The sequence below is a fragment of the Schistocerca piceifrons genome, chromosome X, assembly GCF_021461385.2.
Source record: "Schistocerca piceifrons isolate TAMUIC-IGC-003096 chromosome X, iqSchPice1.1, whole genome shotgun sequence".
Classification (NCBI taxonomy): Eukaryota; Metazoa; Arthropoda; class Insecta; order Orthoptera; family Acrididae; genus Schistocerca; species Schistocerca piceifrons.
In genome coordinates, this window is record NC_060149.1 from 728,762,545 (window position 1) to 728,789,310 (window position 26,766).

The window sequence follows — 26,766 nt, forward strand, 5'->3', positions numbered from 1 at the left end:
TCCAGCCATCCTGATTTAGGTTTTCCGTGATTTTCCTACATCGTTTCAGGCAAATGCCGGGATGGTTCCTGTGAAAGGGCACGGCCGATTTCCTTCCCAATTCTTCCCTAACCCGAGCTTGCGCTCCGTCTCTAATGACCTCGTTGTCGACGGGACGTTAAACACTAACCACCACCACCACCACCACCAGTTACTTCAAGGGCAGCTCCGAGCCAGACGCCCTGTAGCGTGCACCCCACTAACCCCAAACCACTGCCATTTACGACTTCAGACGTGTCAAGTGAGATTTCATTTGAGGGCATGTTGGAGGTCTGTTACGTTTTCATATAAAAACTGTTTCTTCCTCAGAGCCATTGATGGCCGTGCGTTGGTCAGAAGGAAGCCAGTTGAGGGCCTGCAACCAACCTGTATGCGTGCTAGAAAAATGGACCTACACCTGGTGTTATGGCCTGGGGTGCGATTTCGTATGACAGTAGGAACACTCTCGTGATTATCCCATGCACCCTGACTGCAAAATTGTTCAGTTGGTAATCTGACCTACCGTGCTGCCACTCATTAACAGCATTCAAAAATGGTTCAAATGGCTCTGACCACTATAGGACTTAACTTCTGAAGTCATCAGACCCCTAGACTTAGAACTAGTTAAACCTAACTAACCTAAGGACACACATCCATGCCCGAGGTAGGATTCGAACCTGCGACCGTGGCGGTCGCGCGGTTCCAGATTGCAGTGCCTAGAACCGCTCGGCCACTCCGGCCGGCAACAGCATTCCACGGAGTGTTTTTTCCAACAGGATAACGCTCGTCCACATATCGCTGTTGTAACCCAACGTGCTCTACAGAGTGTCGACGGATTGCCTTGCTCTGCTCGATCACCAGATATGTCTTCAATCGAACACATATGGGACATCATTGCACGACAACTCAAGCGTCATCCAAAACAGCATTAACAGCAACTGTACTGACCGACCAAGAGCAACAGGCATGGAACTCCATCCCAGAAACTGACATTCAGCACCTGTGCAACACAAAGCATGCTCGTCTACATGCTTGTATTCAGCAATCCGATGGTTACACCTGTTATAAAAGTAGCAGCAAAAATGGATAAAATGGCTCTGAGCACTATGGGACTTAACATCTGAGGTCATCAGTTCTCTACAACTTAGAACTACTTAAACCTAACTAACCTAAGGACATCACACACATCCATGCCCGAGGCAGGATTCGAACCTGCGACCGTAGCAGTCGCGCGGTTCCTGACTGAAGCGGCTAGAACCGCTCGGCAACACCGGTAATGTAGCAGCATTTCCCATTTCCAAAGGCTTATCTCGCGCTTACATTAACGTGCGATCTTGCAACGTTAACACTGAAATATGTTGCCTAGACAAATGTATTCCCGAAATTTAATTACTCTACATTAATTATTTTATGGTGTTACGACTTTTTTCCGTCAGTGTATTACTTCTAAGTGTATTTCTTGGTACAGAAGGCAATGATCCACCGACTTTATCGAGGGTTTGTTAAAAACAGCATCGCTGTTTGGGCAACAAAGAGAAACAGTAATTGAATTTTACCACGATTTTTGAAAGTGGTAGCAAAGAAGATTCTTCGTTTCTTTGCTTTATCCTTTCTCGGTTCAGGCGGAATTGTAGATAGGCACGATGTGAATTGAGTACAGTCAAAGAAATTATGTATTGATAATAGAAGTCTAGTATACTTATGATTACAACGTAGTTTCCGACTTGAAAGTTCCATCAATGCCAAAGTTACAATTTATTATCCTGAAAGGGGCAGTAAATTATTGTAACGATGTAATATCAAGTAGCAGACGCAGTAGTGGTGGTTACGGGACAGCACACTGTCGTGATATCATAAAGTAAATTCTTAATCAACTTTTATTATTCAGTAGGGACCCGTTACACCGCGAGTAGGAGGAAAAAGAAGAGTGTATGCCTTTCAGATTATAAGTTATGAAATATTAATGTTAACAGTGTACATTAACACTGCGACATGTGAAGCTGAGCCAAAATTTTCTCAAGAAATAAATCATTTCTTTATTCTTGGAATTGACAAAATTGTAGGTTATATGTTGCTACGAGTTTGTTTATCCGACAGTCGAACAGCTTTAAGGCAGAGGGCCTTAGTGTAAATATTTGTGGTATGAGGAGGTTCTGAAAGAAATGTAGAATTCAGTGGTAAAGTGTCTATCATGTTTTTAATGAACGAATGGTGTGTCTAAAGTCAGGTATGTGGAGTTGTGATTACTAAGCAGATGGTGATGCAAAGGCAGTGCACGGTAATCCTACGTAACACGATAACGTAAGATGTGGATAACGGCAGACGGAGATCTGTTGGCAGTAGCTGTATGGGAAGGCCAGTTATGATGTCACTCTGGCGTGCAGTGGCCTGAGATCCGGGATCCCATCGTTAAGGCTTCTGGTGTGCTCCTAATATAGCTGTTTATACGGGTCGTTAAAGAAAAAGCAATTTTCCAGATATGTTCAGGAGCCGGAAAGACTGCTCGCGAAGGTTCACACAGTAAGCCTTCGCTCATTTCTTATGGAATAGTGGAAGTCTTAAAACTTAACTGCAGCCTGGTCTAACGCGAAACTACCGTAGCAAAAAAGATTTCAGAGCACTAATGCAGTACATACATTCTCAAAAATTAATACGTCACTTATTTGAAGTTTTACTCTCAGTATCAGGATTCCCTAACTATTTTGGAAAGGGTTTACCGAGTACACGCTTGTACACCTACTTCTTTAGTACGCCAACCACCAAATTTGTGTGGCTGAGGGTACCTGGGGTATCAATAACATTTCCTACCTCTGCTGTTCCATTTGAGAATGCTACTGCTTAAGTAATCGTTCATCTGCGTAACTTTAACGTCATCGTCATATCGCGATGTGTAGGTGCAAGAAAATATCGTGCTCCTTCAGTGTTCTTGGAACGTACGTTCTCATATTTTATCATTCAACATCCATACGACGCTGAACGCTTATCTTCTAACGTCTGTCACTGTAGTTCGATGAGCATACCCGTGACTCTCCCGCGCTTACTATACACTGTCTCATCAAAAGTATCCGGAACTGCGGAACTGACCACTAAATATGACGAGAGGCGGACCCGCCAGTATAAGAACACGCGTTATGTGTTGTCAGTAGAGGAGCAGTACTACCCTGCCACGCTCTTACTGCACTTTGCCTCACGTGGTCGTTATCGGAATATGCGGCGTCATTACAGTAAACATAAACTACATCAATGTTTTAGACTGTCGTATATAATGTGAAATTCCGAACTGATTAGCGCGCAATTTGTCTGGGCGTTAAAACAGCAGAGAACAGGTGAACACATGAGCCGACCAAAGCGCCTCCACTCCCACGTGCAATAATACTGTGGTCGACTAATAACAACAGAGTGGGTCGGCTAGGAGAGCTCATTGACTTCAAACATAGACTAGACTTTGAGTAACAAATCTATCAGTGCGATTTCATCCCTTCTTAATCTTTTGATCAGAGAGTGTATATGCGCTTCTCTCCTTCTGGTCTTCTCTATTTCCTCAATTAATCTCACCTGGTAAGGGTCCCAGATTCCCGGGAAATACTTAAGAAGCAGTTGAGTGACGGTTTCGTAAGGTACCTCTTCCGTGTATGAGATGCATTTCCTAGTATTGTTCCACAGTCTGTCACCTACCTTTACCACAACCAGTTTTACGTGTCTGTCCCACTTTAACTCACTCAAGGAGCACATTCCTAAATTTACTGCAATTTTGACTGTATCCAGTGATTATTGCTGATAGTGTAATCGAACAATGCTAAAGCTTTCCACCTCTTTATGTATTATAATTTATATTTGCTTATACTGATAGTCAGCTGTCAACCACTGCATGAAGCGTCGATCCTGCATTTCCTAACAATTTTCTGGCTTTGTGACTTCCCTGTAAATAACAGTGAAAAGGCTTGCTTAGTTTCTGATATTCTCCACCAAATCATTTATACAGGTGGTCCATTTATCTTGACCACTCGCCGGCCGCGGTGGCCGTGCGGTTCTGGCGCTGCAGTCCGGAACCGCGGGACTGCTACGGTCGCAGGTTCGAATCCTGCCTCGGGCATCGGTGTGTGTGATGTCCTTCGGTTAGTTAGGTTTAAGTAGTTCTAAGTTCTAGGGGACTTATGACCTAAGATGTTGAGTCCCATAGTGCTCAGAGCCATTTGAACCATTTTATCTTGACCACTCAAATAACTTTTCATCCATAAACAAAATAACAAATATATTAAGCAAATGTGGTTTAGTTACCAGTGACACACAATAACCAGCATGATAGCCTTTCTTGTCACTTTGGTCGTTACGAATGTCTGAACAGCAGCACCTTCTCTTTTCGAATAGCATGTAGTTTTTGTTTGGTAATCTCCTTCCTCTCCTCAAGACCTATTCAAAAACGAAATCACAGTGTATCATTCACGGAAACATCACCTTAAGAACGTAACACATCAGCAATGGTAGCCTATACCGTAGGGCGTGTTCCAGCTTTCTCACACGAATTCTTCCTTGTCTCCTGAATGAAGTGCCGCTAAGAAGCGGAATGCTTATGTGGTACCAACACGAAGGATGTCCAGGACACAATGTCTTGTGCACACTTCGTGACCCTTGCCGAAGGTATCCTGAAAGAGGGTTTCGTCGTGGAGGAACAGTCGATTGGTCTACTCGGTCTCCTGACTTAGCTTTTCTGGACCTTTTTTTTTGGGGGGGGGGGGGCGGGGGAATGCACAGAAGATGTTGTCTATCGCGATATTTCAACAATTCAGGAGAACATGCAGGAACGTATAGTGCTTGCCTGTAATTATATCAACAGACCACACTGGAAGCAGCGATGAATTCTTTCATCCGAAGGGTGGACCAGTGTATTATTGTCCACGGTCACCCCTTTGAGCAGCAATGAATGTTCCACCCGTTTTTATGCCTACAGTGAATCAGAGTTGGGGAAAGTGTCGTACCTGGGGATGCGCATAGAAATCGCCATCATCAGTTTCTGTCATTTTCCGCCATTTTCCGCCATTTTTCTTTTTGTGAGGCATGAGTTTGTGTTCTGTGCAGACTTTGTAAATGTTAGGAGTTCTAATATTTTAGTGTTCTATAACATATTAAAGCTGTTTGGCGGATATTGTCAATTCCTCAGTTATAGCGTTCCATAGGGAGTAAAATTCTGCATATTTCTAAAGCTAGTTATATACCATGTAGACGGTTAAGCTAACTTCGTCGGTCTAGCACCCTCTTGTACCTTTAAGAGGAGGAAGGTCTTCCGCCATGGAATACGTGATACACTCTAAGACAGTAAAAAACCACGCATCACGAAAGAATTATCCGAATGGGAAGAGATTCGGTAGAAGTGGTGTACATGTACAGACAAATAAATGATTAAAATTTCAGAAAAGTTGGATGATTTATACAAGAGAAATAGCTTCACAAATTCAGCAAGTCATAACGCGTTGGTCTGCCTCTGGCTCTAATACAAGCAGTTATTGGGCTTAGTGTTAAAATTTGTGCAGCATGGTCTGAAAGGCTATTCACCCATTTACCAACAGAATGCCCATCTAGTAATGAAGAATGAATAAAAATGTGCCGGCCGTTGTGGCCGAGCGGTTCTAGGCGCTTCAGTCTGGAACAGCGCGACCGCGGCATGGATGTGTGTGATGTCCTTAGGTTAGTTAGGTTTAAGTAGTTCTAAGTTCTAGGGGACTGATGACTTCAGAAGTTAAGTCCCATAGTGCTCAGAGCCACTTGAACCATTTTTTGTGGCTCCGTCAACAAAGTCAGCCATTCTGCACTGTCGGTATCAACACACATGTCTCTCGTTGGGAGAAATGTGTTCGTTGTCAGAGCGACTACGTTGAGAAAAAGATGTGCAGACATGAAGAATAAAGATGTAGAATGTTAAAAACGTTTGTTTTGTTTAAGAAGCTTAAAGAGTTTTCACATAAAGAATTCGGAGACGTTACTTTTCTGCTTTCTCTCGTATGTACGAAAAAATATCATGTACAGAATACATCACAGCGCAAGATAGCCTTTGATTTTATCTGTAAGCAAATGTAAACAATGATACTGAACAAAGAAAACAGTTTATAAACCTACTACCTGTGTGTGTGTGTGTGTGTGTGTGTGTGTGTGTGTCTGTGTGTGTGGAGTGAGAGGGGGAGGGGTGTCATAAGGCTGCAATGTGCCATCAGGCGAATGCACTTTAATCATATAAATAGCCTATGCAACAAGGACAAAATAACTCCAACAGATGTAAAGACCTCTGCTGCAAACAATTAACACAACCTATGAAAAATTGGAAATTTGTGGTAAGGCCTATGCGACCAAACTGCTGAGGTCATAGGTCATCGGCCCCTAGGCTTACGCGCTACTTAAACTAACTTACGCTAAGGACAATACACACACCCATGCCCGAGGGAGGACTTGAACATCCGACGGGGGGAGCCGCGCGAACCACGACAAGACGCCTTGACGACACGGCTACCCCGCGCCAACCTATGAAAACGAGTAATTCACACAGTTGTTCAAGACAAACAGTGTTTGATATACACTCCTGGAAATGGAAAAAAGAACACATTGACACCGGTGTGTCAGACCCATCATACTTGCTCCGGACACTGCGAGAGGGCTGTACAACCAATGATCACACTCACGGCACAGCGGACACACCAGGAACCGCGGTGTTGGCCGTCGAATGGCGCTAGCTGCGCAGCATTTGTGCACCGCCGCCGTCAGTGTCAGCCAGTTTGCCGTGGCATACGGAGCTCCATCGCAGTCTTTAACACTGGTAGCATGCCGCGACAGCGTGGACGTGAACCGTATGTGCAGTTGACGGACTTTGAGCGAGGGCGTATAGTGGGCATGCGGGAGGCCGGGTGGACGTACCGCCCAATTGCTCAACACATGGGGCGTGAGGTCTCCACAGTACATCGATGTTGTCGCCAGTGGTCGGCGGAAGGTGCACGTGCCCGTCGACCTGGGACCGGACCGCAGCGACGCACGGATGCACGCCAAGACCGTAGGATCCTACGCAGTGCCGTAGGGGACCGCACCGCCACTTCCCAGCAAATTAGGGACACTGTTGCTCCTGGGGTATCGGCGAGGACCATTCGCAACCGTCTCCATGAAGCTGGGCTACGGTCCCGCACACCGTTAGGCCGTCTTCCGCTCACGCCCCAACATCGTGCAGCCCGCCTCCAGTGGTGTCGCGACAGGCGTGAATGGAGGGACGAATGGAGACGTGTCGTCTTCAGCGATGAGAGTCGCTTCTGCCTTGGTGCCAATGATGGTCGTATGCGTGTTTGGCGCCGTGCAGGTGAGCGCCACAATCAGGACTGCATACGACCGAGGCACACAGGGCCAACACCCGGCATCATGGTGTGGGGAGCGATCTCCTACACTGGCCGCACACCACTGGTGATCGTCGAGGGGACACTGAATAGTGCACGGTACACCCTAACCGTCATCGAACCCATCGTTCTACCATTCCTAGACCGGCAAGGGAACTTGCTGTTCCAACAGGACAATGCACGTCCGCATGTATCCCGTGCCACCCAACGTGCTCTAGAAGGTGTAAGTCAACTACCCTGGCCAGCAAGATCTCCGGATCTGTCCCCCATTGAGCATGTTTGGGACTGGATGAAGCGTCGTCTCACGCGGTCTGCACGTCCAGCACGAACGCTGGTCCAACTGAGGCGCCAGGTGGAAATGGCATGGCAAGCCGTTCCACAGGACTACATCCAGCATCTCTACGATCGTCTCCATGGGAGAATAGCAGCCTGCATTGCTGCGAAAGGTGGATATACACTGTACTAGTGCCGACATTGTGCATGCTCTGTTGCCTGTGTCTATGTGCCTGTGGTTCTGTCAGTGTGATCATGTGATGTATCTGACCCCAGGAATGTGTCAATAAAGTTTCCCCTTCCTGGGACAATGAATTCACGGTGTTCTTATTTCAGTTTCCAGGAGTGTATGTATGAGACCTAATGATGAATGATGCCACATGGAAACATGACTATGAGTAGAGATAAATGTATAACTTGTACAGCTGCAAATGTCATAAGCGGTTCAAGCAGTCGCGAAAGATTTACGGAAAGTGTTGGACATTAAATGACGAACATTCTACTGTATAGTTCATATTCGCAACTTCCTCGCCTACCAGGATACTGAAGCAATACTTCTGCTTATTGGCAACGTGGGTTCGTTAACAGTCTTCGAGAGATGTTTAAAAGGGGATTACAGTGAAACTTCCTGGCAGATTAAAACTGTGTGCCCGACCGAGACTCGAACTCGGGACCTTTGCCTTTCGCGGGCAAGTGCTCTACCAACTGAGCTACCGAAGCACGACTCACGCCCGGTACTCACAGCTTTACTTCTGCCAGTACCTCGTCTCCTACCTTCCAAACTTTACAGAAGCTCTCCTGCGAACCTTGCAGAACTAGCACTCCTGAAAGAAAGGATATTGCGGAGACATGGCTTAGCCACAGCCTGGGGGATGTTTCCAGAATGAGAATCTCATTCGGGGGATTACATTGATGTAACGCTTGTTAGTATTTGAAGCAAAGCCTTTCTGAAAAATATCAGGGAAATGTGCAGAAGGTTAGACACAAGTCTGCTGTGAAAATACAGTTTCATCTCCCTTACCAAGTGGAAGTAAAGTCGCGGGGCTGAAACTGTGTTGTGCCATTAAAAATGCACAATTCCATTTCTTTTTTTCAGAAAAACCAACATTCTTTCAACATCTCGTTAGATGAAAAGTGACGAATATTACTCACTAATCAACATACTCAACACTTTTCATACTATCACTAATAGAAAACATCGTTTCTTCGATATCTATTGCGTGGAACAACCTTTGTGTTAAGCAAATCGTAGGGTCTAGTGGTCCGGTTTATGGCATTACGATTCTGCGTTTTGAGCAGTTGTGGAACTCAACAGGGTGACAATTATTGAACTATATGAAATAAACTTCTGAACAGTTTGCGATAGGATGTTCAAAGTGCACGGCTGGCCGTGGGCACGATGGAAATTAGTATGCGTATGCGCCTTGCTGTTGTCAGCCATTTTCATTTGGATGGGTTCGTCAGTAAGCAAAATTGGCCCATTTGGGGGACTGAGAATCCGCATTTCGCGATCGAGAAGTCTCTTCACCCTCAATGGGTGACTGTGTGGTGTGCAATGTCCACTCACGGAATAATCAGTGCGATATTCCTTGATGTCACGGTGACTACCGAACGGTACGTGAAGGTTTTGGAAGATGATTTCATCCCCATTATCCAAAATGACACTCATTTCGACAAGTTGTGGTTCATGCAAGACGGAGAACGACCCCATCGAAGGAGAATGTTTGATCATCTGGAGGAGCTCTTTGGGACCGCATTCTGATTTTGGGGTACCCAGAGGCTACTGGCATGGACCTTGATTGGCCGCCATATTCTCCGGCTCTGAACACATGCGACTCCTTTTTGTGGGGAACGTAGTAGTTTGTAACTAACTTACGTTTTTTTCGTCTAGTTCAATAATTGTCACCCTGTAGGCTGTTAGCAAGTTCGATGAATTGTACTTACTGCCTTCATTGTAGTGTTCATCGTGTATAATATAAGTGCATCTTGACGCGAAATGTTTGTGTAAGGCTGCGACGAGATTCGCATATGATGGCACGCTAAGCAGCTGACACGCCGCTGGTACACTCAATATGAGGATGCTCCACACACATGCTTTCCCCATCGGTCTGGCTTTTCTGTGAATAAAATCAGAACAGTACTCTATTAGCTTCAATATCGTTAAGGTAATTGTTTTAGATATGATAGGTATGTTTGCCCTACGAAAAAATAGAGGAAAACATTGAGAGGAATATAATGAAAATTCATCACATAGTCAGTAGGTTTTCGTGTATGTTCATTTACCCTTCTTATATACTGAGTCACCTGCACTTTTTTCCAGTAACTGGGGACTTGGCACTGGGCGAGAGATTCACGATGGAGGCAAGCTAAGTAACGGGCCAACGCCGCGAAGTTCTCTATAAAACCGAACTGAGATTCCATCCAGACCTGACGATTTACTTGTTCTCAACTCTTTCAGGCGCTTCTCTATGCTACTGATGCCTATTACTGTATCTTCCATATGGGAGTCCAAGCGATAGTCCAAAGATGTTTATACGATCGTCCTGCACGAATGATTCTTAAACGCGACATTTAAAACTTCAGCTTTCCTTTGTCCGTCTTCTATTGTGATCCCAGACAGCTCGCTGAATAGAAGTGTTTCACCCGCTTAGTATTTTTGTATATGACCAGAATTTTCTCCGGTTCTCGGCAAGATCTTTCGTCAAGTTATGACGGTGGAAGCCGTTTCGTGCTTCTTGTATTTATCTTCTTACGGATCCGTGAATTTCTACTAACTTTTGGCTGTAAACATCTACGTGTTCGTTTTTGAACTGAGAATGCAACGATCTCTGTTTCCTGAGCATTTTCCGAATTTGATTATTAAACAACAGAGGGCCCTTTTCATCCTTGGGGTTGGGTTGTTTGTGGGAAGAGACCAAACAGCGAGGTCATCGGTCTCATCGGATTAGGGAAGGATGGGGAAGGAAGTCGGCCGTGCCCTTTCAAAGGAACCATCCCAGCATTTGCCTGGAGCGATTTAGGGAAATCACGGAAAACCTAAATCAGGATGGCCGGACGCGGGATTGAACCGTCGTCCTCCCGAATGCGTTTTCATCCTTGATCCACTTACTAGGCACATATTACTCCAGAGCGTTATTTACGATCAGTTTAAACTTTTCCCATAACTCCTTTACATTTGTCATATTGGAGCTAAGTGATTTCTATTCACTGTATAAGTGAGATACTAGCAACTGCCTATGTACTTCTTCCAGTATAAACACTCTCCTAGCCTTCTTGACGGATTTACAAGGGTCGTCCACAAAGTAAGTTCCGTTTCTATTTCTATCCGCGGCAGCGCTACGATCGCAGTTCCGAACATGCGCAGCAGTTACTCTGACTCAAGGAGAAGACATGTACGCCATTTTCAGATCGCTGCTGCTAACGTGTGCTTTGTAGTGCTTCTTTATAATGTCAGCCGTAATTTAAAATGCCGCCGCGTGTGAAATCAAATCTGTGATTCGTTTTCTAAATGCAAAAAAAGTAGAACCAAAGGAAATTCATCGGCAAATCTGCGAGGTTTACGGACAAAATGCTATGAGTGATTCAATGGTTAGAAGATGGGTCAGACTGTCCAATGAAGGACGTGATTAAGTGCACGATGAAGAACGATGTGGACGCCCGTCTGTGGTTACTGATGAACTGGTTCACACAATTGAAGAGGAGACTAAGCACAATCGTAAGTTTACACTTTATTAGAGCCCTTGCTATGGAAGTTCCACAAATCTCACGATCACTAATTCATGAAATTGTTACCGAAAAACTGAAATTTCGAAAGCTTTGCTCACGTTGGGTACCCAAAATTCTCACTGAACAACACAAAAAACAACGGATGGGAAGTGCCCTTGAGTTTTTGACATGCTACAATAAAGAAGTCAATGGTTTTCTTTCTCAGATAGTCACGAGGTATGAAACTTGGGTATCGTACGACACCCCTGAAACAAAACGGCAATCAATGGAGTGGATGTACACTTCATTCCCAACGAAGGTTAGACCTAAGCAAATCTTGACACCTCGAAAAGTCATGTGCACCGTTTTTTGGGACAGAAAAGGCATTTTGCTGATTGATTTCTTACTACGAGGCCAAACAGTACAAGCGCCGACGATTACTATCAAAAGGTGGTGCTTTTTTCCACAATAATGCCCGACCTCACATGGCGAATGTGACCAAACAACTCTCACGGGAATTACAGTGGATCATCCTCCATACAGCCCGGACCACTCTCCTAGGAACTTTCATCTCTTCTTACACCAAAAATCTGTCCTTGGTGGTCAACACTACAACGACGACGACGAGCCGAAAGAACATTTTACCACATGGTTGAATATACAGGCGGCAACGTTCTATGAAGAAGGCATACAAAAACTTGTGCCATGCTATAAGAAGCGCCTACAAAATTTTGGAAGCTATGTAGAAAAGTAGTTTAACCGTTGTAGATTTTGGTACAATAAATATTTTTTCTGTATCTGTACACGTTTGTTTTATATAACCAAACGGAACTTACTTTGTGGAGATACATCGTATTAACTTAGGTAAGCATTGTCGTTATGAAGACACCATGATCACCAATCCTTGTCTCTATGCCAATAAGGCAAACCCTGTTAGTAGCTACAAGATCTAAAATATATCTGTTGCATGTGGTTTGTTTAACTAGTTGCTTTGAGCAATCCATCAAGATGAACGGCGCTAATTCCTTAAATTTCTGGGGACTGAGCATGCACCCAAATTCATCGTTTTTAACTCTGTCGTAGAAAGAACGGCGAAACCTTGTATAAATGTCAAACAGTAGGCTGTAAACGTTATTGTCCCAGTTCAGCTATGAATTATCGTAAAACTCTGTTTTAAGGTAAACTTGAGCATTATTTACTTTACTGTTATCAAATTTATTGTAATCACACTTCAGGTTCCCCTTCTAGGTGCTCTGCAGTGCTAGTATAACGATTCTAGGTGTTCCTAATCCAACAACTGATTTAACAGTCTAGGTCTGTCTGGATGTAGTTGGTAGTACATGATATTCAAAGAGATTTCATGAATGAAAAGTAAATGACAGTTGAATACCAGCATTCATTACTTTTAAAAATGTTAAGTTCTTCTCATTAGTTACAGAAATATGAGACATTTTCCATACTGATTTCTCAAGCACAGTTTTGTTCTTTTCTGACCACCCTGTTGTACATGAATGTATGAGTTATTATCCGTTGCTCTTCATATCAGAATTAGTTCTTGCTTTGCGTTCAAGGTAATGCATTTCACGTCCTCAAAGTATCCGATTAGCATCTTGAGTGGTGAACACATGCTAATACATTTTTAGTCACTTAACATTCCCTCTATGAATCATCCTGCAGTTTCTAAACCATTCAAGCCCAGAGTTGACACAGAAACAGAGAAACAAATGTTTAAGGGACGATGCGATTCCACAATTTCTTGTACAGTCTATTTCTTCATTCTAGAAACTGGAAAGCTGCAATGTCACTGTACAGTCTCCATCCTTTCTCACAATCTTTCCTTCCAAGCTTAGGATACTGTTGCTCACATTTGTTAAATCATCCTGGAGCTGAATGAGAATCCTGATCTCATCAGTATTAATAAATGTCACCAAAGCATAAGGTTTGTGGGAGAAATACTCCAGATGTATAATTCACTGATTACATAGAACTAGGGTGGTTATATCAAGTGATGTCATTACGTGGTTTCAAGCCTATCAATTTAATGGATTTTTAATTCTCCCGTGTTGCAATGTTGTGCTTCCACTGTGAGGTGGTGTACGGACTGCTGTGTGCGTTTGATTTATAGATTACACCCATGCTGCTCCTAATTGAAATGTAGACATATTACGATTTCTTCATCTCAGAAGTCGACTAGATGCCGATATTGGTCTACAATATTTAGCTCAAGATGTTCTAATGTCTGGACAGTCAAAGGAAGGAATATGGTGTTGGTGGTTACCTCACTGTAGGGAAGAATCTATAGATTGTGTGAGTCACTTTACTGTTTATGAACGCATTCGTTTCAGTATTACACTTGATATGAATTGTACTAACCAGCAGAATATCTACTGGTTGAGCTGACTCCTAATAATTTTTTCAGAAATCTTCTGCAAAACTTGACTCCTTGAGAAGCTTAATGGTGGTTCTATTAAACCTTGATATCGAAAGTATATTGTCTGTTTTGTTGCTTTTATCACTGTTTTAAATGTATTAACATTTGTACATAACTCGAACCTTTCGCAGCTCATTTTATAAATATATATAAATCATTAGTATCATATGAGCCAGGGGATATTTCTACCACTAGATCACTTTATAGATACTCTTTATTGTTTGCCTAAGTGATATTAGGAACGCTATTGTTTGTTTCCAACCCAATCAATGCAATACTCCTCTCCACCTTGTTTAAATCATCTGGTGTGAAGTATTTCGTGCGTAGAGCTGACGATGATTCTTTTAAAGTCTTGAGAGCACAACATTACATGTAAACCTCAACAGATGTAGCATTGTGCACGGTGTTTGTTTTTATTCAGGCACCAGGAGGAACATCAGGCATAATTGTCCTCACAGAAACGTATCAAAGCTTTGGTAGCGTCGAAAATTGTAGAACGGACGACTGTTAGTAAAGTAATTGCACAATACTTCAAATGGGTGTAAGTCTCCAAATGGATTAAAGTAGTAGACATTATTCCAATATTTTTTAACACGTGCATCCTGGTAAGTTCTAGGTCCCCCTGAAACAACTAAATTTAGAACTCCGCGTTCTTTAGATTTCCACATAGTCTTAGGCATCATATTCTGCATAAAGATTCCATGAAATTTTGGAATGCAGAAACTTTTGATGAATTTAAACAGATCAATATTTGTAACTGGCCTGTCAAGTAGTATAGCTAGGAGCTAATTTTGTGAAGAGTTGAAGCCTTTCCTGTGTGGTTTTAAACATTGGCCTTTTCTGATGGCTACAGATACCATCACCCTGCTGCGGCTTTCTGCCTCGTCGAGCTGTTCTTGAATGCTTTGTGCATATGCCATTGTGTGGGCGATGGCTAATGATTCAGTGACTGAAAGTACAGCCAGCGCAGGAATTAGGAATCGGACAATTCCACCCAATGCCTTAGGTAACGGTACAACTCGATGTGCTTTAACAAATCCTCTTCTTCTTACTCATTTCTGCTTCAGAATACTTTTAACTCATGCTGATCACTGGATGCAACTTTTTAAATATCTTTGTATTTTCTTCTTCTTCTTCTTCTTCTCCTTTTTAAGTGGGTAATAAGCGTTTCCGCACCTTACTTTATACCAAGTGATTATACAAAGAAGGGAAGCCAAGCCATTTAACAATGATCTTATTCCCCTGTCATGTTATGACATACTCTATGAGAAACACATCTGATTCACTGCATCTTTGTAGTTCTTCCGTGTAAAAGCTACCAGCTAGTTGACCAGTCTTCTATTTTAAAATATGTAACAAACCATCTGCATTAAATATCTGCTTGCATAGATAAACGATTTTGATATGATTGTATACTACATTTAGAATCACATTATCACTAACGTCAGTTGGCTTTATTTGTATTGTTTGCTGTATGGTCCAGCTATACTGCCCATTTATTTGTGGAAGAATATCCATCCATTTGCATGATCCATGAAGATTAAAATGCATCGACATGTGAATTTTTATTGTTCTGTTCAAATGTTCCCTGGTACTTGTCATCATCTGGGAAGATGTTGAGCAGTGATGTACTACTTACCGCTCCATTACCAATTATATCTGTAAACAACTATAAAACTCACCACCATCATAGTTTTCAAAGTTTAAAGGATATCAATTTGTCCCCAGCCATGGCTATCCTGCAGACTACAGCAGGTGACACTCCTTATGCACATCGCTGCCAGTATGTACCTACTGACGATGGCTCGCTGAGGCCTGCAACTCCCTATGTCATTCCAGGGTTGACAGCCTTGACTCCAGCAGCGATCACAGCTGTGTACCTAACACGAATAAAAGTCTAATTCAACTAGGGATGTTTTACTAGCGGTCTGCCACTAGCTACCAGTCACCGCCACCATTCTCAACCCACATCCTGATGAAGTAGACAGTACTACTTCCATCCAATTGCATAGCCATTTTCTCCACCACAGTAGAGGCCACGCCCTCAGTCTCTACATCTGGTGTCAGAAGTATGTACTTGGTTCAAGTGGCACTGAGCACTATGGGACTTAACTTCTGAGGTCATCAGTCCCCTAGAACTTAGGACTATTTAAACCTAACTAACCTAAGGACACCACATACATCTATGCCCGAGGCAGGATTTGAACCTGCGACCGTAGCGGTCGCGCGGTTCCAGACTGTAGCGCCTAGAACCGCTCGGCCAGAAAATAATTAATGTAGTGTAATGAAATTTATGGAATACAGTTGTCAAGGTAATACATGCAAGTGATTAACATGGCAAGATCACACGTTAATGTACACACATCAAAAATAGTTTTGCATCACCCTGGTTCCCAGAGCTCTTGAAGATAGACGTTGACTGTGGGTATTGTATCACAGAAACAGTCCCTTTGACTTCTCAGAGATGTCACTAAAACCGCCCAAAGATGTAAACAACCTATTAGACGGAGGGGGTCCGACAGCCGATCACTTCCAGCCATTCCACCAGGAAGGAGGTACACGGCTCGTGTTGCCTGTAGTTCAACCATGCCTTGACGGTCAATACCGTCCGTATTGTTACTTTGTGCCAGGAAGGGCTCTCAACATGGGGAGTGTCCAGGCGTCTCCGAGTGAACCGAAGAGATGTTGTTCGGACATGGAGGAGATACAGAGAGACAGGAACTGTCGATGACATGCCTCGCTCAGGCCGCCCAAGGGCTACTACTGCAGTGGATGACCGCTACCTACGGTTTATGCCTCGGACGAACCCTGACAGCAACGCCACAATGTTCAATAATGCTTTCTGTGCAGCCACAGGACGTCGTGTTACGACTCAAACTGTGCCAAATAGGCTGCATGATGCGCAACTTCACTCTCGACGTCCATGACGAGATCCATCTTTACAACCACGACACCATGCAGCTCGGTGCAGATGGGCCCAACAACATCCCGAATGGACCGCTATGGATTTGCATCACGTTCTCTTCAAAGACGAGTGTCGCATATGCCTTCAACCAGACAATCGTCGGAGATGTGTTTGAAGGCAACCCGGTCAGGCTGAACACCGTAGAGACACTGTCCAGCGAGTGCAGCATGGTGGAGGCTCCCTGTTGTTTTGGGGTGGCATTATGTGGGGTCGACGTACGCCGCTGGTGGTCATGAAAGGCAACTGCAGCGTCATCCACAAACAACATTAACCGTCCCTGTATTGACCGACCAGATGCAACATGCACGGAACTCCATCCCACAAACTGACATCTGGCACCTGTGCGACACAATGCATGCATGTTTCCATGCTTCAATTCAACATTATGGCGGTTACACCGGTTACTAATTTACCAGCACTTCGCACTTGCAATAGCTTATTTCGCACATACACACATAAAAAAGTTTTGCATCACCTGCCGGCCGCAGTGGTCTAGCGGTTCTAGGCGCTCAGTCCGGAACCGCGCGACTGCTACGGTCGCAGGTTCGAATCATGCCTCGGGCAAGGATGTGTGTGATGTCCTTAGGTTAGTTAGATTTAAGTAGTTCTAAGTTCTAGGGACTGATGACCACAGATGTTAAGTCCCATAGTGCTCAGAGCCATTTGAACCATTTGCATCACCTCGGTTCCGAGAGTTCCGGAACCTGTACAGATAATTGGAATAGAGATCAATATAAACATCATTTCTGCCCTTTTCATTGCTCATGAAAACCACACATTGCATGTTGTACCACCACACAGCGTGACTATTAGAGATGGTGGTCCAGACTGCTGTACACACTGGTACCTAGTAGCACGTCCTCTTGCATTGATGCATGCCTGTATTCGTCGTGGCATACTATCCGCGAGTTCATCAAGGCACTGTTGGTCCAGATTGTCCCACTCCTCAACGGCGATTCGGCGTAGATCTCTCAGAGTGGTTGGTGGGTCACGTCGTCCATAAACAGCCCTTTTCAATCTATCTCAGGCATGTTCGATAGGGTTCATGTCTGGAGAACATGCTGGCCACTCTAATCGAGCGGTCTGTAGCTCGTGGTCGCGTTCTCGCTTCCCGAGCATAGGGTCCCGGGTTCAATTCCCGGCGGGGTCAGAGATTTTCACCTGCCTCGAGGTGACTGGGTGTTTGTGTCGGCCTCATCATTTCATAATCAAAGTGGCGAGTTTGGACTGAGCAAAGGTTGTGATTTGTACGGGCGCTGATAACCCCGCAGTTGGGCGCCCCACAAACCAAACACTATCATCATCATCATCATCGATCAGAGACAGATCTGGTGATCAAGCAGGCCATGGCAACATCTAGACACTCTGTAGACTGTGTTGGGTTACAACAGCTGTATGTGGATGAACCTTATCCAGTTGGAAAACGCCACTGGAATGCTGTTCATCAATGGCAGCACAGCAGTTCGAATCACCAGACTGACCTACAAATTTACAGTCAGGGTGCGTGGGATAACCGCGAGAATAGTCCTGCTGTCATATGAAATCGCAATCCAGACCCTAAATCCAGGTTTACTGGTGTCTAGTACGCACAAAGTTAGGTGGAGGCCCTCAATTGACCTCCTTCTAACCAACAGTCATCACTGGCACCGAGGCAGGCCAGCTGTCACCAGAAAACACAACAGACATTCACCCTGCCCTCGAATGAGCTCTCGCTTGACACCACTGAAGTCGCAAATGGCTGTGGTTTGAGGGTCAGTGGAATGCTCGCTTGAGGGCACCAGGATCGGAGTTGTCCTTAAAGTAACCGAAATGGTTCAAATGGCTCTGAGCACTATGCGACTTAACTTCTGAGGTCATCAGTCGCCTAGAACATAGAACTACTGAAACCTAACTAACCTAAGGACATCACACACATCCATGCCCGAGGCAGGATTCGAACCTGCGACCGTAGCGGTCGCTCGGCTCCAGACTCTAGCGCCTAGAACCGCGCGGCCACTCCGGCCGGCAAAAGTAACCGATTTGTAACAGTTCGCAGTCACACTGTGGTGCCAGCTGCTGCTCAAGTTGCAGCTACAGATGGACTACCATGCGCCAGAGCCATTCGCCAAACATGATGGTCTTCTCTCTCGGTAATGCAACGTGACTGTCCGGAGCCTGGTCTTCTTGCGACCGTACAATCTCCTGACCACTACTGCCACGTCATAGTCGCTACATTCCTGCCAAGTCTTTCTCCAGTATCACAGCAGGAAAAACCAGCTCCTAAGAGCCCTATTATATGACTGATGATGTTCTACATGTGCTCGATTAGTGACAGATCTGGTGATCAAGCAAGCCACGGCAGCATGTCGACACTCTTTGGAGCATGTGGGGCTACAACAGTGGTATGTGGGCGAGCGTTATCCTTCTGGAAAATACCCCCTTCAACATTGTTCATGAGTGGCAGCACAACAGGTCGAACCACCAGACTGACTTACAAATTAGCAATCAGGGTGCATGGGATAACGACGAGGGTGCTCCTGCTGTCATACATAATCACACCCCAGACCGTAACTTCAGGTGTAGGTCCAGTGTGTCTAGGCTGCAGACAGGTTCGTTGCAGGCGGTCACCTGACCTCCTCCAAAATGGCACCGAAGCAGACCTGGCTTTCATCAGAAAACACAATAGACCTCCACCCTGTCCTCCAATGACCACTGGTGTCACAAACGGCGTTGGTTTTGGGTCAGTGGAATGCACGCTACAGGGAGTCTGGCTCGGAGCTGTCCTTGGAGTAACTGACCTGCAACAGTTCGTTGTGTCACTGTGGTGCCAACGGCTGCCCAAATCGCTGCTGCAGATGCACCACGATGCGCCAAAGCCATGCGCCAAACGTGATAGTTTTCCCTCACGGTAGTGCTATGTGGCCGTCTTGATCCCGGTCTTCTTGTAATTGTACGTTCTCGTGACCACCGCCGCCAGCTATAATTTACAGTGGCTGCATTCCGGCCAAGTCTTTCTGCAATACCACAGAAGGAACATCCAGCTTCTCATAGCCTGTTATACTACCTCGTTCATACTCAGTGACGTGCTGATCATGACACCTTTGTCGTCTTAAAGACATTCTTCACTAACATCAACTCACCAGTCCAGTCTCAAAAATAACTAACGCCCAGGACAGCTACAGCGTGTATTTAAAGCAAACGTGATTTGCGTACTCACAGTGGCGTCACCAACGCCACTCTTATGCGACTGGCACGAAGTTTGAATACACATCATCTTTCGGATGTAGAAACACGCTTACCAACAGTCGTTTATGTAACACAACCCCTTCTTGGTGCCGCGATTTTTTCCGTCAGTGTGCTTGCGGCCAGGGAGGTGCCAATATTGTAATTTAGTGGATCATGAATAACAATGTACGCAGGCAGGGCCAGCTACGAGTGACACATGGCGACGCTATAGGCATGAAGTGTACATCATTTCTCAGAGTCTTGACAGGCTACGATCCATTATAAGGATTACTGTCAGTTCTTGTATACCTCTAAACGAGTATTTGTGGTAGATGGCATTGCTTTATGGTGGACTTTAAGTGTATTGTATTGTATTAGATAGAGGTTACACAAATGCCTGAAACACGAGCAATGACGACACAGGAAGCAGTCAAAATTTGGACGAAACAGACGGTCAAACTAGAGTCGAAGAATACGGCGTTACACAGGCAGGTCTACACGTTAACAGGGGATATTGAGCATAGACAAGCCAGAACGGTGGAAACAAAAGCTGGAGTATACTGTTGCTTCTGTAGATGGTGTTACGGCTAGCCTAGTGGTTTAGGTTGCTTAGTCAGGTAAATCAGCAACCAGGATGTGTCAACGTTTACTGAGAATCTGGAAGTTACTGCTTCTTTTGGTAATTCTGAATACGACGCACATATGTATATGGCTGAGTTACGATTAGTGGGCGACACGAACATACATATTACATATCATTAGAATTTGAATACGGTAGGTACATTTTGACACATTAAGACGGAACTCTATCAGCGTTACTGCAACCTGAACAGTGCTGGATTCTTCAGAGAATAGCTTACTGAGATGTCCCAGAAATTAAATGACTTGATGGTAGCAATCTTAGATAGGATAAGGAAAATCAATGCACAGACCTATGAGTTGACGCAGAAGGAGGAAGTGGATGAATTTCTTCTGCTGGAGATGGAGCACAGGGCGTCTGATTTATTTTTGAGAAGGCTCCCACTCGATATGCCAAGGCGAGTGTGGAGGGAAAATCCGAAGGATTTGGCTGCTACCATTAAGGTTGATACACAACTGGAGGGGGTGGATATAGAAACGCGAGTAGGCCTACAGGATAAGCAGAATGTATTTTTCTCAGAAGCAACGCTGTAGACGCACAGGGTACATTCCGAAACAATGGCACCAACTGCGGTGTTATGAGTGTGAGATGGTGGGGTATCGGGCATGGGATTGTCGAAGCAGAAAGCAAAGCGAGCGGCATCATAATAATGTTTCGTTAAATGCCGATGGGAAATCCTCAGCCGCTGGATGGCGTTCCCTGTGGAACAGAATGCTGCCAAGGCAGCAAAGGCGGTTGAGGCGGGGTGCCGCTTTTGGGCATGCTAAACGGAACGGAAAGTAAGTTTTTAGTGGACACAGGGACTCGTATGTCAGTAACGTAACTAGTCTGGACCCACTAGGTAGGAAGGGACTGTTCCCTCAATATACACTACTGCCTATCAAAATTGCTACACCACGAAAATGACGTGCTACAGACGTGAAATTTAACCGACAGGAAGAAGATGCTGTGATATGCAAATGATTAGCTTTTCACAGCATTCACAAATGGTTGCCCCCGGTGGCGACACCTACAACGTGCTGACATAAGGAAAGTTTCCAACCGATTTCTCATACACAAACAGCAGTTGACCGGCGTTGCCTGGTGAAACGTTGTTGTGATGCCTCGTCTGAGGAGAAATGCGTACCATCACGTTTCCGACTTTGATAATGGTCGGATTGTAGCCTATCGCGATTGTGGTTTATCGTATCGCGACATTGCTGCTCGCGTTGGTCGAGATGCAATGAGTATTAGCAGAATATGGAATCGGTGGGTTCAGGAGGGAAATAGGGAACGCCGTCTGGATCCCAACGGCCTCGTATCGCTATCAGTCGTGATGACAGGCATCTTATCCACATGGCTGCAACGGATCGTGCAGCCACGTCTCGATCCCTGAGTCAACAGATGGGGACGCTTGCAAGACAACAACCATCTGCACAAACAGTTCGACGACGTTTGCAGCAGCATGGACTATCAGCTCGGAGACCATGGCTACGGTTACCCTTGACGCTGCATCACAGACAGGAGCGCCTGCGATGGTGTACTCAACGACGAACCTGGGTGCACGAATGGCAAAACGTCATTTTTTCGGATGAATTCAGGTTCTGTTTACAGCATCATGATGGTCGCATCCGTGTTTGGCGACATCGCGGTGAACGCACATTGGAAGCGTGTATTCGTCTTCGCCATACTGGCGTATCGTCCGGCGTGATGGTATGGAGTGCCACTGGTAACACGTCTCGGTCACCTCTTGTTCGCATTGACGGCACTTTGAACAGTGGACGTTACATTTCAGATGTGTTACGACCTGTGGCTCTACCCTTCATTCGATCCCTGCGAAACCCTACATTTCAGCAGGATAATGCACGACCGCATGTTGCAGATCCTGTACGGGCCTTTCTGGATACAGAAAATGTTCGACTGCTGCCCTGGCCAGCACATTCTCCAGATCTCTCACCAACTGAAAACGTCTGGTCAATGGTGGCCGAGCAACTGGCACGTCATAATACGCCAGTCACTACTCTTGATGAACTGTGGTATCGTGCTGAAGCTGCATGGGCAGCTGTACCTGTACACGCCATCCAAGCTCTGTTTGACTCAATGCCCAGGCGTATCAAGACCGTTATTACGGCCAGAGGTGGTTGTTCTGGTTACTGATTTCTCAGTATCTATGCACCCAAATTGCGTGAAAATGTAAACACATGTCAGTTCTAGTATAATATATTTGTCCAATGAATACCCGCTTATCATCTGCATTTCTTCTTGTTGTAGCAATTTTAACGGCCAGCAGTGTGGGTTATGTGGGGTAGGGGACTATGATATGAAATCATTGGAGTCAGTATTGCTCAATTTCTGTATCGGAGCAAGCAATTTTCAGAAATATATGGAAGTATTACCGCTTACCACTCAGTTTAACTGCACAATCCTAGGACTGCATTTTCTGAGTAAGTATCATGCAGAAAACGATCTTCTGCAGTATTGTATAAAACTTAGTGAGACTTCGTTCCATTTGGGAGCAACAGCTGCAATCGGTGCAGTGTCGCAAGGATCGCCGATCATGAAGATGGAACCGAATAAACTGAGTGCACATTACGCTCAATTCGCGTCATGAAATACCGAGATTTACAGAACAATTACTTTGGATGATTGTGGGTAATGACCTACTGAACGATGTGTTGTGTATTATAGAAGCGTTGGAACACATTGACGAAATACATACTTTATATTTTTATGCGAGTAGAAGCGTGCAGGCGCGCAGGAAATAATAGATGGAGATAACAGGCTTCTGGTGAGTGTGGATAATTTTGGCTCTGACGAAGTAGATCTGACAAAAGGTTTATTGACTGCCAATTTAGACGTCCTATATGAGGTCAAGTGGAGACCTTTTCCACAAGCAAACCATCAATGCATCTGCATTATGCGAGCAAGCAGAGCACGTAAAAGGAAGGGATTTGTCAACTATGGAGGCTTTGTTAATATGCTATGTGGATTTTGTAAGACCTAGTGGACCATTACCAGCGACATCCGAGATGCAGCATAAAATCCGGACGGGCAATAACCCACAGTCTGCTAAAAGCCGTACAGAATACCGAGGCACCTACAACATATAATGTAAGAATTTATCAATCAGCAGTCAGCTGGTGGCATTATTGAGGAGAGTGATAGTCTGTGGGGAGCACCTGTTGTCATTATTCCAATGAACTCATCAGATGGAATGAAGAAATAGAGGTTTTGTTGAGATTATTGATGTGCAAACGCAAGAACAATCATACTGCATAGCCGGCCGGAGTGGCCGTGCGGTTCTGGGCGCAACAGTCTGGAGCCGAGCGACCGCTACGGTCGCAGGTTCGAATCCTGTCTCGGGCATGGATGTGTGTGATGTCCTTAGGTTAGGTTTAATTAGTTCTAAGTTATAGGCCTGATGACCTCAGAAGTTAAGTCGCATAGTGCTCAGAGCCATTTGAACCAGCCATCATACTGCATATCCCATTGCGGTTGATTTGTCACCTGTTACAAATGAAGCGTAACAAGTCAGGTGTCTAAGCGCACCACACTTTTGACACAATATCGGAGCCACTCTGCTAGCTGATTTTTATTAATGATAGTTGTCTAAGAGCCTTGGAGCACCCAGTACGCACACTCCTGCCTCAGCTGACAACGGGAGGCCGCCAACAGCCAATAAAAGCTGTCCCTGTCAGACCAAGGCTGTCTGTTGTACTCTTGTCGCCGCTAGCGACGTCTGCACCGGATTTAAGTCGGTAGACATCCAGGGCCGCAATAACTTGCCTGTATCTATGTGTCGTGATAAGAATAAAGACACTGGCAATTAATTGGATTGTGGGTATTAGTAGCGATCACCTGCTCGTCCTTCATGACTCCAAGCTCCACCACCGCACACACTGAAAGAAACCTGGGTAAGAGTGTACTTACAGTGGTGCGCGCTGCTGGTGATGGTTGGCGTGACGAACAAAAAGCTGATTCGTAATTTCGTATGATTCGTAAATTATATTTGCTGGTATTTTGCTTTAATCCTAGCAATTTATACTGGGCTGTTAGCTCCCAAGCCCGCCTCTGTAGCTCGGTGGGCAGTGTATCTGGTTGAGCCGGCCGCGGTGGCCATGCGGTTCTAAGCGCTCCAGTCCGGAGCCGCAGGTTCGAATCCTGCCTCGGGCATAGGTGTGTGTGATGACCTTAGGTTAGTTAGGTTTAAGTAGTTCTAAGTTCTAGGGGACTGAGGACCACAGCAGTTGAGTCCCATAGTGCTCAGAGCCATTTTGTATCTGGTTGATATGTGCTAACAGGACCTGAGTTCGATTCCCGGTCCCACCAAGCATTTTTCCTTGGCGAGAGGACTGGAATGGAGCGCACTCAGCCTCGTGATGCAAAATAAGGAACTGTTTGAGTGAAAAGGAGTGGCTCCAAGATCAAGAAAGTCAGCAACGGTCGTGAGGGTGGTGTGCTGAGCCCCCTGCCCCTCCAGACAACATCCAAATGACGCCCCAGGCAGACGATGAAGCTGCGCTCCCACAGTCCCGATTGGCTCGTCTGGGCCAGAAAGGGGAGCTTTGCCCTTTTCCCATTAGATCATAACATAACTGTGACCTCGGAAATTGTGACATATTCGAAAAAATAGCCGTGCGAAAAAAAACTGTAAATTTCATAGCTGTTCGTTTCACTCGCACAATTTTAAGATATGCTACTAGGTCCGCGAGGGTGCAAAATTCTTGCTGAGTTAAATTGAGGTTTTCCCCACAAACGTCAAAGCTGCTAAGTTTTCTGTGCCCTTGTTGTCTACTCGCATTCGGGAGGATGACGGCTCAATCCCGTGTCTGGCCATCCTGATTTAGGTTCTCCGTGATTTCCCTAAACCGCTCCAGGCAAATGCCGGGATGGTTCCTTTGAAAGGGCACGGCCGACTTCCTTCCCCGTCCTTCCCTAATCCGACGAGACCGATGACCTCGCTGTCTGGTCTCCTCCCCAAAACAACCCAACCAATCTTGTTGTGTATACATAACCAAGCAGGTCTGTAATTAATACTATGACAATGATTAGACGGTTACTAACACGGCGCAGACTGCTCGGGGGGGGGGGGGGGGAGGGGTGGCGGGGGAAGGGGGAAGATCTTGGAACCTCCAAGACAAGAGTCGCAAGTAAAGATGCGGAGTAATAAAAAGCATAACTTTTAAAAAACATTGTTCTATTTAGACCACTAGTAGAAAAGTATTTTCATCCATCTAATTTTTATCACACTTTCTTTGACCAACAAGATGAAGAAAATGTAATTGTTTTTAAAACTTATTGACTTGCTCTTCAGACCAGTGATGGGATGGCGAGGCGCGCCGACTCGAGCGCACCGAGAATTCCTCGAGCCTCTAGTTCTCAAGCAATTCTCGAGAAGCTCACGAGAAACGGCTCGGCGGCGTGTGCCGCTGCGCGCCAGTTGGCTGCGACAACATACTACGCCACACCCCTGTTGTTTTATGAATTGAATGCCGCCGCTAGACAAACACGCTCGCTGCTCCCAACCAGTATGTCTCAGGTTTCATTCGATTCAAATGGTTCAAATGGCTCTGAGCACTATGGGACTCAACTGCTGTGGTCATAAGTCCCCTAGAACTTGGAACTACTTAAACCTAACTAACCTAAGGACATCACACACATCCATGCCCGAGGCAGGATTCGAACCTGCGACCGTAGTGGTCGTGCGGTTCCAGACTGTAGCGCCTTTAACCGCTCGGCCACTCCGGCCGGCGTTTCATTCGAGTAAAGTTGTTATTCACATCAATATGGACACTCGAAAACGAACATCATGGTGCTGGCAATACTTTACGGAGGATGGAGATAACGTTACTTGCAAACATTTGTCGTAAAAATGTCCGTAATGTATCAAAAAATTCAACGGGCATGATTAGACATCTTAAACTGCACAATTTATCGAGCAATAAAACAGCGACGTCCGTGGATACAGAGGCTCATTCTTCCAATAGTGCGAGGCAGACAAAATATCTAGTTATGTATGGTACAAAAGGTGAATTCCCTGCAAAAGTTCGGATAGTGTCCGAAGCGGTCCGGCACGCTTAAAAAATCATTGATTTTTTAATCGTACTCCGATAACATACAACATACCCCAAAATCAAACCTATACTATCCTAGCTTTTGCACGATACGATATGTAATTTTATTGGAC

The 26,766-nt window shown here is 45.2% G+C and overlaps 1 protein-coding gene across 1 annotated transcript in view; it reads right to left on the reverse strand.

The window, feature by feature from the left end:
• The window catches only part of LOC124722679 (glutamate receptor ionotropic, kainate 5-like), a 229,794-nt gene that overhangs the window by 194,254 nt on the left and 8,774 nt on the right, over positions 1–26,766 (reverse strand). The window contains exon 2 of the mRNA XM_047247822.1: positions 9,600–9,772. Within this exon, the coding sequence (XP_047103778.1) occupies positions 9,600–9,759 (160 nt within the window). The 5' untranslated portion in view covers positions 9,760–9,772. The remainder of the gene's footprint in view (positions 1–9,599; positions 9,773–26,766) is intronic.